The 12,168-nt window shown below is 45.8% G+C and overlaps 1 protein-coding gene across 13 annotated transcripts in view; it reads left to right on the top strand.

Moving 5' to 3' along the window:
* Nucleotides 1-12,168, top strand: part of OBSL1 (obscurin like cytoskeletal adaptor 1) — a 64,158-nt gene that overhangs the window by 32,231 nt on the left and 19,759 nt on the right. For 7 of the 13 annotated variants that reach the window (XR_014542528.1, XM_083590778.1, XM_083590782.1 and 4 more), the window contains 4 exons: nt 2,012-2,287; nt 7,178-7,453; nt 9,532-9,807; nt 11,793-12,068. Coding sequence is in view for 11 of the 13 variants with exons in the window: in XM_083590778.1 (XP_083446904.1) it covers nt 2,012-2,287; nt 7,178-7,453; nt 9,532-9,807; nt 11,793-12,068 (1,104 nt within the window). In the remaining 2 variants the exon portion in view is untranslated. The remainder of the gene's footprint in view (nt 1-2,011; nt 2,288-7,177; nt 7,454-9,531; nt 9,808-11,792; nt 12,069-12,168) is intronic. The other 6 variants (XR_014542527.1, XM_083590784.1, XM_083590785.1 and 3 more) reach the window with 1 other exon arrangement.

The raw sequence follows: 12,168 nt of genomic DNA, 5'->3' as shown, positions 1-12,168 counted from the left end.
TGCCATTACGCTGTGTCTCTTTATACCCTTTTCTTGTAAGGTGGTCCAAAGAAAGTTTCATTGTGCGGTGGGTCTTCCACCCCCATCAGACGATGTCTGGCCTTCACAAACACATATGCCCTTTTAAATTTTAGCAGGGGCTTGTCCCTCTTCAGTAGAGTGCAGTTGGAACATATTATTGGAAGTACCTACACTGACGCAGATGGCGCTGTGGGTTAAACCACAGAGCCTAGGGCTTGCCGATCAGAAGGTTGGCAGTTCGAATCACTGCGACAGGGTGAGCTCCCGTTGCTCGGTCCCTGCTCCTGCCAACCTAGCAGTTCGAAAGCACGTCAAAGTGCAAGTAGATAAATAGGTACCGCTCCGGCGGGAAGGTAAACGGCGTTTCTGTGTGCTGCTCCGGTTTGCCAGAAGTGGCTTAGTAATGCTGGCCACATGACCCGGAAGCTGTATGCTGGCTTCCTCAGCCAATAAAGTGAGATGAGCACCGCAACCCCAGAGTCATCCACGACTGGACCTAATGGTCAGGGGTCCCTTTACTTTTACCTTTACATTGATGCCCAGAAATGTTCAGTATAGATGCTGCAAGTGTGATGCCGACTAAATCTACATCAGCAGGTTATTACAGTATTCTCTAATGAAAACATAAGAGGCCTGCTGGATTAGACCAAAGGCCCTTTTAGTCTGGCATCCTGTCCTCGCAGTGGCCAACCAGATGCCTGTGGGGAGCCCCACAAATCAGGCATGTGTGCAACAGAACTCTCCCTGCTTGGGATTCCCAGAGACTGGGATTCAGAGACATCCTGCCTCTGGCACTGGAGGTAGTACACATCCATCGTGACGAATAGCCTTATCCTAAACCCCTCTTAAAGCTGCCCAAGTTGGTGGCCATTACAGTACTACATTTTCTGGTAGCGAATTGCATAGTTTAATTACATGAAGAAGTATTTAGTTTTGACTGTCCTCCTGAATCTTCCAACGTTCAGCTTCCCTGGATCACCCTAGGTTCTAGTATGAGAAGGAGAAAAATTTCTCTCTGTCCGCTTTTTCCACACCATGCATAATTGTATGTACTTCTGTCATGTCCCCCTTTCTCACCTTTTTTCCGAACTGCAAAGCCCTAGACACTGCACCTTTTACTTTATAGATAAACTTATTGTGCTCTTGCAGACAAACCCTGAGAGAGCTCAAATAATCAATACAAAGGAGGGATTGTCATTCTGTGCATGCATGTTATGTGTTCGCTGTGAGATCCCATCTCTTAGGGATTGGCCTCCATAGTGCTAGTGGTGGTTTGGGAATCCCCACTGTCCAAAATTCACAGGGTCAGTAAAATAATAACTCTTATTTAGACCAACATTTGTTCACAATGCATTGTATGAGCTTTTGCTGGCCAAAGCTTTGGCTTTGCGTACTGTGGAAATGCCAGAGCTTTGCTAAATGTGTTTCTAAGGAAGCAGTAAATAAATAGGCCATCTACCTAAATAGGGAATCTCCCTTGTCGTTTGGGGATCCAACAATGGTATTTGCATGAGTGCATCCTTCTATGGCTGCACTTCAAACAGCTCTCAAACATTTATTCTGACCAGTATATAAATTTGGCAAAACCTGTAGAAGGAGTTGAATTCTGCACAGAGGACTCCAGCTACAAATGTTTGGGCATAAGCTGCTAGCATGGCGCTGCAGCAAAAAGGCCTAATACCACCCCCAGGTATATTTGGGGGAACTACTCTTAACCATACAGACACCCTCCAGCATTGCTTTGAGTTCTAGCAGCCCTTTTAAGAGTATGACTTTAAAATAATTCCTGGAGAGGGAAGTTGGAGAACTGTTGGAATGACCTATGTTTGGGGAAGTCAGGCCAAACTGTATGTGATACTCAGTTACATGTAGGGTTTCCTCAGTGTTTCTCCCACATGCCCCTCCAGTGACAAATTTTTGGGTGTGGCCCAGCAACAGCAGTGTTGCCTGTGGCTGCTTCATATCTGGGCCACCTGCCCTCTCCTTCCAGAACCCCCTGTGAAGATCGTGCAGCCCCGCAGGACTCCCTCTGTCCTGAAGGCCTCAACGGGGGAGACAGTGACCCTGACCTGTGTGCTCTCTCATGGGAATGCGCCAGTCCGCTGGGTTAAGGACGGTGTCACGCTTGAGGCTAACAGCGGCCTCATCCTGGAGGAAGAGGGTGCCCGGCGGTGTCTGGTCATCCCTGCAGCTGGCCCAGAGCATTCTGGGAAGTACACCTGCAACGCTGTTGATGATACCATGGCCTTCGCCGTCCAGGTGTCTGGTGAGTGCAGTGCTCAGGGACCCTGGTAGCACCAGGGAAGGGAGCTGAGAAAAGAGTGTGGGTGGGTGGTAGTTTGGGCAGGGGGGTGTTGGAATTCCAAGCCAATGTTGCTGGGATGGATTTCATGTACTGATCCATTCCAGACCCCAGACACTCTCGTTGTGGGCCACGTTCCTTGCACTGCCTTCTGTACAGAGCAAAGTTGTCCTGGAGCTTATTAACGAGGACTGGCTGTACATTCCCCAGAGCCGGTGCTCTGGGCATCAGCATGACTTTACTGTATCTCCTAAATCCAGACAGGTTCTAATTTGGTAATGAAAGCAGAGGCATAACGGTATTATTTCCTAAAGAACTGAGCCTGCAATCTCATCTTGTATGACTTTGGTAGCATTCTTTGCCAGTAGACTCATAACAAACACCCCTGACCATTAAAGTCCATGGGAAGTGTTTGCTCTAAACATTGGCTTTTTGTGATCTTCTGCCCTGGATTTCTGGTTCCTTGGCTTGCCTAGAAGTGTGCACTGGCTTTTCTTTGTGTTTTCTGCATTCTTGTACCACTTGATGCCGTCGTTCCTGCTAGTATGTTTGCACATCATTCATTGTCCAGAGAGAGCTTGTGCATGTTGTTCTGAGCATGAGTTCATAAGCACTCCACGTACTACAAATGCAGCCCTATCATTAGTGGCAGATTTTGGGTTATTGCTAATCACCAGTTATTTGTTACATGCAAGATCAAAACGAACAAACCAAAACCCATGCAGCCAGCTATACAGTAAATAATAATACAGTACATTTAAAAAGCCAGGGCAAATGAGAAGTACATCTTAACCTGGAGCCAAAATATAAAATACAATGTAGGAGTTTCAAAGCTGGAGCACCACCAGCAAAAAGGTTCCTCTTCTTCATGGGTATGGGTTCCCCCCTTCCGTTACTATGGGGACCATTTGCACCATTTGCATTTCCTACACCTGGCACAAAAGTGACTTGTGCTGCCCTTTTCTTTCTCTGAGGCTCCAGAGATGGCCACAACTGGAGACATGCATGTTGTGTGTGGCGAGGTGAGGATTTAGGCTTGGGAGACTTGGGGTTTGAAGTTGGCTTCACACTCAAGGCCGAAGACCCAAAACCACAAATGTCAGGTTCATGGAGTTCTGTGCACAGAAACAATGTGTTCCATCTCATACATATTGATTTGAAAATACTCTTCCTCATGCACACAAGATCCCCTCTTGCTCCATCATCACCATCATCTTATTTAAAGCATGTGCAGAGCAGTGGTGAGATCATTTTGATGAATGGAAGAAACTCATTTTTCCTTGATATGCTTGCTTGCCAAAATAAATGCCCTAGAACTCAATTTTTAAAATGGACAACCCATAAAAATGTAGCTGATCTGAATAAAAATGCTCTCTGGTTCCCTGGAACATTGTAGATAGGAGGGTTCTAATATGGCCCACGTACCAAGGCTTCTCCTACCCAGTCCAAAGAACTGCTGTGTTGGGTTGGGAGGGGATTTGAAGCCCTGCTTCTTCGTGATACCAGTTCAAATCTATTGCTGTTCCTGAGTGGACCATTTCTTTTGCTTTAACTGTTTGGTTTTAAGGATTGCCACAGTATTTTACCAACAGAGGTTGTATGCCTATAGCAGTGGAATAGCAGGCTGAAACCAACAGGTGAAGTTTTTCTTGTTATGTAGCTGCAGTGATAAGAAATGCTGTGGCCGTTGAAGGCCATTGCAAAGGTAGCAATCCTGTCTAGGTTGCTTTATTGAGCTACTCTTTACATGCAGTTATCTTTTGGTGTGAGACTTGTTCTCTGATTGTGATGCACTCTCTTAGTCTTAGTTATATGAAAGGTTAAAACTGCAGGGGAAGATGTTGCTATGTGCTGTAGATTCATTTCAGCCACAGAGGAGAAGCTGAAGAAGACTTTTGATCTTGTCCAACCCCTAAGACTCGATTACTCTGAAATTTTATTAGATAGGTAGCAGCTGCTTAGTAGGAGTGTATGATGTTCTTGTGGGGTGGTGGGTGGGGGGTGTCTTTATGATTTACCAGTGAAGTAGAGGTTCATAATGTGAAGGAGATGAACAGTATTCATTCTGCACCTCCTTGAGATTGAAAACTGGATCCCATCCCCTTGCTGCTTTGCTTAGAGAAGGGTATTCTTAATAGGACTGTTGCCAGCTTTATAAAATGAAAACTTTTTATAAGTGCATCTGGCACGATTAAGGTGGGTTAATGCAAGACAATAATGAATAGCATGGATTCATGGGTCATTTTCTCCTCAGATAGAACCCCCTAGCTTCTTGGTGCCAAAAATGTTTTCCACCCCACATCACACCAATAAGCAACAGTAGCTTGCAAACAGGAAGCTCAACAGGAAGTACCTAATTACATGGTACTTCTGGTCACAGGAGTATAGAGGGACAGTTGTCATTTTTGGCACAAGGGTTTCTCTGTTCTCTCCTGCCAATCATGAAGAAAGTGCCTTTCCCTTATTATTGGTTCATCACAGCTAGTTCTCCAAGCTGGGCTTTATAGTTACAGTATTGGGGATGGCAGGGGAATGCAAATTCCACATAGGAAAATGAAGAATCGAGGATAGCTGCAACACATTTTTTTGACATCCTGTATGTTTTGAGCAGAAACCCAGGGAAATGCTTAGCCACAGGAATGCTATCAGCCACCATAGAGGCTGGAGTAGTTAACAGCGGTGTTAGCAGAGGGCCCCCCTAAAAGAGGGCACAGATTTGCATGTGATGATGATGGTGATGATGATAATTTTATTATTTGTATCCTGCCCACTTGACTGAGTTGCCCCAGCCACTCTAGGCAGCTTCCAAAAAATAAAAGCATAATAAAACACCAAACATAAAAAACCCTTCCCTATACAGGGCTGCCTTCAGATGTCTTCTAAAAGTTGTATAGTTATTTATCTCCTTGACATCTGATGGGAGGGCGTTCCACAGGGTGACTATGAGCCTGCTCAGTCTGTTGTTCAGGTGTTCACTGTTGATGGGCAACGTCAAGACCCACGCCTGACCCTCCTGCTGCTCTCCCTTCTCAGGGTTCGGTATTTTTAAACATTACTTGGATTGGACCACCCTTCAGACAAAGAACTCCTTCAAAAAGAGGAATGCTGTCTGCCATTCCATGAAGTACGCATTGGCACCCCTAACACTTTGATGAGAACTGATTAAAAGTGAGCTGGGCTGAGTACACATTACTGGTTAAAATGCAGCAAGGTCTCCTCCCTGCTGCATTTCAAATCATATTTGCATGTTGTCATAGACATCATTACAGCTGGATGTGTTTCCAGGTTGCCTGCTGTCTGTCCATGCCAGTGGGCAGAGAGGGGGCGCGGAAGTCTGAAGATGACTTATGTTTTCAAATCGTATCGAAGCTCGTTTGGGGGAAAACACATCAAAACTCAGTATTTCTCAAGAAACTGCAGGGTAGATGTGGATTGTGGCTAATGTCATGTGTACACAGCTTCCCAAACCAGTGGTGGGTGTGCCCTGGATGCAGAGTCAATGGGAGTGTGTACACAACCCCGGTGTGCTGATGAGAACAAAAGGAGTCTTGAGTGGGGGGAAATGTCTGCTGTGCTTTGTAGTTTTGGCCGCTAGGTGGCACTGCATTTGTGGCAGTGGCGTGTAATCTTGGCAGTGGATTTGTTTTCAGTAGAATCAGCACGTAAGTGATTATCAGACAATTTCTCAGAACTCATATCCAAATGACGGGACGGAGGCCAGGAGACAGGATGTTCTTCGACTTTTTTTGGTGGGGGGAGACAGTAAGTAAAGAAGCAAGCAAGCAGCCCCAAAGGAAAACTCGTCAATTAATAAACTTGAGATGGAGAAAGATTGCATGGCCCATGAGAAGCATGTTGGTTACACACAGCTAAGGAAAAAGTACGCCCTGATGCACATTGATATGAGAATTTGTCTCACAAGCCAAAAAGAATTTGTTATGAAGTCAAAGAAACAAAAGGAGGAAAATTCCAAGGCAACTGGACATCTTAAGTGCCCCCCAAAACACACACACACACACACACACACACACACGTACGTGATGCTGCTGAAGGTGTATGTGTAGACATGGTCAGCCTCTTGGATGAGAGACCCCTGGGAGGCTTCTGGGAGGATAAGATATGTTTTCACGTGTTGCTTCAGTTGGGCATATAAAGCCCACAGTGTCCCGGATGCTCACGTCATTTGCATTGACCAGTGCCTCTCCTCCACTTTTCTTCTGCATGAGCAGTGATTGGATATAGCATAGCTAGTTTGAGACAGGCGGCTCAAAGTCAATTTAAACTTGACATCTGAAAATGGCAGTGCCCTCCATATCACTTGCACTTAAACTCCTATGCCCAGTTTATTTCAATTGATCTTAATCTCCTTTAACATTGTAAACCTACCCATTGGCTCAAAATGCCCAAAACAGTATACTGTCAAATTTTTTGTATAGAAAATGGAAGTAATCGTTGTTATATTCTTTGCTGTGCCCAGGACTCTTTGCTCCCTGACACTGTTGTGAGCAAGCCTTCTTGGTGCTTAACTGAAGTCACTGGGAGTGACCCTAAGCAGCAAGTCATCCCCAAGTCAAATGGACCCATAGCCTCAGAATGATATAACATTGGTTAAACCCATGGAATTTAGGTGCCCCAAGTGATACACTTCATTTCATTCCAGTTCTCTTAAATGACACAGTGCTTAGGATGCATTTTATGTACAACCAGGAAAAAAATAGTCTCTTGGGTAGGGAGGCTGTTGTTAGGATGAACAATATGGATTGCAGAATGCTTCGCACAGTAAGAGCGCTATGAAAATGTTTACTGGATTGAGAAGCAGTGGAAAGTTAACAGAACCTTTGTTTATGCTGGCAGACCCCCCAGTGCGGATTGTGGGGCGTGATGAACTGCAGACTCAGCACCGCTGCCTGACCTCGGAGGACCTGACCCTGTCTGTGACGCTGTCTTGCCCTAAAGGAGAGGTGAAGTGGTACAAGGATGGAGAGAAGCTGCAGGACACAGACCGTGTGCGTCTGGAGCAGGATGGCGCGTGCCATTCGCTGGTGATTCTGGGAGCCGAGCGCTGTGATGCAGGAGAGTATCTGTGTGACAGTGGTGATGACAGCCTCATATTCTACGTCACAGTAGAGGGTAAGGTCTGGGCCTGGAAGGAGAGGGGCCGCTATTGAGAACCTTAAAAAATAATAATCATTTTTTTCAAGGCAAGAATGCAGTCTCACAGCAGAAAGAGCATCATGTTCCAGCGTACAGATTGCTTCAATATTATTTCAGTAATCTAAATTCAGTAAGGGAGAAAAAGGTTTCGATGGGAATTTGTCCTCCCACGTACATTTGCAAAAGGTCAACTTATTCACAGTCATTACCTTTTGTTTCGTGTTTCCATCAACTACAGTTCTGGCTGCTATTGTAATGTTGCCCACAAATTCTCAGTGTCTCTTGAATAGAATCTCGGAGGGATCCTCATAATGTTAGGAAAAGAAAGAGTGGGAAATTCATATCCTGTAATTTATTGCCTCGGCTTCTTTATGCCAATAGCATTCAGTTTCTTCTCCTTGACACCAACATGCATGTAATTAGCTTGCCTTCATGGTTGCATCTCCAGCTTCTATATGAAATGCCACTGATATAACATCTTGTAACATTTATCATTCAAAGCACCTGTTAAGTGGGATCTCTGCAACAAATAATCTCCCATCATCCATGGTGATTTTATGAGTTAAAACTTGTTCTTATTGATGTTTGCAGTAATAATGAGGGTTGTGGATACTTGGTGCTTTAAAAAATACCAGCAGTCTAACAACAATCAACTTTCAGTACCAAAAAAGCTGTTTTCTACATGAATTACTTACGAAAACCAAGCAAATGCATATCTATTTGCTTATTTTCAAGAATGCTGGTGGTTTTGGAGAATACTAGCACCTCATCTCCAACTGCTGTTGAGAACATATTTATATATTGTTATATATAAAAATATTTAGATACCGCTGTATCATAGAAATAGATCACAGAGTTTTACAATATAAAATCATATAGTAAAATCATTATTTTTTTAAGAGATGGTTTTTAACCACTTAATGTGGAAACTCAGAAGGTGTCTGTGAACAGATAGTAGCTGTGGCAGAAAAGTACAAAGGACAAGTCCCTGGCAGATTGAGTTCTGTTCTGGGGTCAGGGGGCACTTCCAAACTGTCAGTTTTTTTACGCAAAGTATGTTGATTTGGTGTTGTCCTGCAACAAACCCACCTTCCCCAAAAACTGGACCTTTTGTGATAAGGAAAGTGATGGGAAAATTCACTGGAAAAGGTCAGAAAACAACTGCTTGATGCAGAATTGTATAATCTCCCCAGGAATTAGAATGAATACTTAATAAACAACCTCCCTGCAGACTTGGTGCAAGCATGCTCTATAAGCAGGTTGTCTGGAAGTGACCTGGAGCAGGTCATAAAGCTACTGGTGGCTGCTAATCCTGATCACTGTATATTACCTCCAGTATATTTCTTACAGTCTGCTTTTGAATGCCAGTTTCTGGGGAGCACAAGTGGGAAGAGGGCAATTGCACCTGTGTTTTGCTTGGGCATCTGGCTGACCATTGTGAGAGCAGAATGCTGCACTAGAGAAGTCTTTGGTGTGACCCAGCAGGACTCCTCTTGTGTTGTTACAGCTGCCCACCCAGGAAAGAGACCCAAGGAAATCACTCCATCTGTGGACAGCATGACAGGCCTCACTGGACACTGAGGGGGCTGCAAGTTGTGGGCAGTGAGAACACCACAGTGTATGAGCTCTAATGCGCTGGTGTTTGATGTTTCATAGCAAACTGCCTATCAGTCCTTCATGTGTTCTCTGAAATCAGTCTCATGTGAATACACTGAGCTTTTAAGGCTCTGCCCATTTAAAGGAATCTCTAGTTTTCCCCTCCCCCAAACCTGGGCCTGCTTCATGGTGGAAAGGAAGTGAGATAGGGTTGAAATTTGCTGCCTCATCCTTTGTTGGGTCGGAAAAGCACAATGTTCCCCACCTTTTTGTGTGGTATTCCTTTGTGCCCCCTCTGCTCCATCTTAACTGTGTTGGTGCTTGTGTTCACCTTCTGGGGGCTCTTTATGACTACCGGATGGCAGATGGTTGTGTGTGCCTTTCTTTCTCTAGTCCAGCAGGCCCTGTCTGTGCCCTGCGCTGTGACACCATGTCTCTTTCTCTGTCTGTTTCCTAAGAACCTCCCATCTCCATTGTGGGAAACACAGGGGTTCCAGAGCACCACTCGCTGGTGTCCGGAGAAGCTCTGGTATTGGCTTGCAAGGTGTCTTCGCCTAGTGCTGCTGTGCGCTGGCTGCGGAATGGGGAGGAGCTGGTACCCAGCAAGCGGGTGCGCATTGAAGCCCATGGGAGACAACGCCAACTCACCATCCTTGGAGCCAAGCCGGGAGATTCAGGCTCCTACGTGTGCGATGCAGGCACTGACCGAATGGAGTCCACAGTTAAAGTGGCAGGTGAGGCCTCGTCAGAAAAAGCGAGAAAACTGGCAATCCATGACTGGGGTTGAAAGTCGGGGGTACAGAGAGGTGGGCAGCTCAGAAATGTTGCTTATCCCATTCCTTCTTCACTGGATGGAGAACTCAGGATCTGGTGTCGTGTAATTGCTTGGACCAGAGATAGTCAAAAAAGCAACCTAACAAATTGCTGCCCTTTCATGACACCCAAAATCTGCTGCCTCAGCTGCCTCACTCTGCTCAGTGGTTGAGCCAGCCTTGGCTGGTTTCATTGCTTTGTGGCAGCATACACACCCACCTACAGCCAAGCACACACCATAACCTATTCTACTGGCTACAAAGAATGCTTCTTTCAAGCCTAAATTCAACAGGAGGGGACCCTGTGAGCACCAGGGAAGGCCTCTGGGGGTGCATGCATGCCCTTGAGTGCCACAATGGTGACCCCTGCTTCATGGATAGCATTTGGGGGGTTAGTACAGAGAGCGGGAATTGTGCTCCCACCTTCAGGCTCAGAGGAACTTTGTAATGGAATGCGACAGGTGACAAGTGAAGGGTTCAGGCTGCTTCTCTATCTGCACTCTGCCAGTGAGGGGATTAAATTTAACTTCGGCCGATTCTCAGGCGCCGCTACTTCTGCACCTTCTGCCAACAAATGCTGCCCTCCTTGAAAGCAAGGGAGGCCTTATTGACTGGAGGTTGTTTTTCTTTTCTTAAGTGTGAGGGGGAGGGAGTTGGCAAGGGCTGCCCCCACCAGGACAGGTGCTTTGAGGAGAGGCAGGGAAGTAATCCCAGTGGCCTCTGCCAAGAAGGTAGGGTGCCAGCAGGCAGGAGCAGTGGCCTTTCCAACATCTGGGACTGGGCACCGTGCCTTTTGGGGAGAAGAGGAAGCCAAAGAACAAAAACAAGTGCTGGGGGCAGCAGGACACATTTCTAGAGTGGCTGTGGATTTTGACTTGAGGCAAACGCTCAGCTCCATTCATTGTGGCACCCGCTGCTAGGGCAGTTCAGGGCTTTGAACATACAAATGCTCACCAAAAGCAGTGAAATTTTGCTACCACATATAAATGAAGCAAGTTTGCTGACATGCACTTGCCCTACATGATTTATTTTATTTCCTGAAATGGGTATGAGTAAGAAGGGGTGGGAGCAACAAGAGCAACCATGGAGTCTTGCTACTGACTATTGAGTCCTACTTAGTTTCCCTCTGGATTAAGTGTTCCCTGACATTGCCTATGTTAGGGTTGCCATATTTCAAAAAGTAAAATTCCTGACACCCACAAAGTTGTTGAGACCTCAAAAATGTCGAGCTTTTTGGGGGAACAAACCCAAATTATTAAGCTTTTGGGGGAAAACCTCCACCTCAAAATAGTGATCTTAAGCTTTTGGAGCTGTTTCCACTGCTTTTTCCATCACATTGCCATACATCCAGGTTTTCCCTGACATTTTGCCACTTTGGCAAAATTCCCCCGACGCCATTTTTACACCAGAAAACAGAAAATTATACACAGTGGATGTCAGGAATTTTGACTCCTGGGGCAGAAAATCCAAATTGCACTTCCCAGCGATGCTGTTGTATTTGATTATTATAATTTGAGAGGCTGGACCTCTTTTCTCTAGGATCTTTTCTGCAAACAAAATGTTAATACTTAATAGAAGGAAGCCACATATGTTGTTGTCTAGAAATGCTGAATTTGTGCCAGGCAATCTTAATTATGCACTAAAGTGCTATCACAAAATAAATGATCCAGGAGAAAATATGTTAGTTGGGGTTTATGTAAAATACAACCCCTGTAGCTGTAGAGCTACAGCTTAAAAAAAGAAAAACAGCAACCCTTGACAATTTCTTGCCCTTTATTGGCACAAGTCCAAGACCACCTCCTTTCACCAGCCTGCCTGCTTTGCAGTGGGGTTGGCTGTGTTTTCACAGGACAGCAAAATGTCCCCTGCCTTGCTTAAGAGGGAGGTCTTCTATCTCTTGTTACCAGCACCCCCTGTGCACATTGTGAACAAGAACGATGCCCATGTGCCTTTGGAAGTCCAGGAAGGAGAGAACATGACCCTGGTTGCCCGTCTCTCCCAAGAGAAAGCTTCTGTCCGGTGGCTGAAAAACATGCAGCCCCTTTATCCTGGGCCACGCCTGGTGGTGAGCAGCGAGGGGGCAGTGCGCAGCCTCACCATCAGGCAAGCTGAGCCAGGTGACAGCGGCACCTATACCTGTGACACTGGGGATGATGAAGTGCATTTCACAACGTATGTGCAAGGTAAGATGGGCCCACCAGTTCCCTTTCCAGGCCTGATGGGGCGACAGTAGCAAGGAGAAGCTTCCAGAACCAAGTCCCCCCTCCTCCTCCATCTTCCTTA

This window comes from Podarcis filfolensis, assembly GCF_964270895.1.
Source record: "Podarcis filfolensis genome assembly, chromosome: 1".
Classification (NCBI taxonomy): Eukaryota; Metazoa; Chordata; class Lepidosauria; order Squamata; family Lacertidae; genus Podarcis; species Podarcis filfolensis.
Note: the sequence above shows the minus strand (reverse complement) of the source record. Positions and strands in the feature narration are given on the sequence as shown.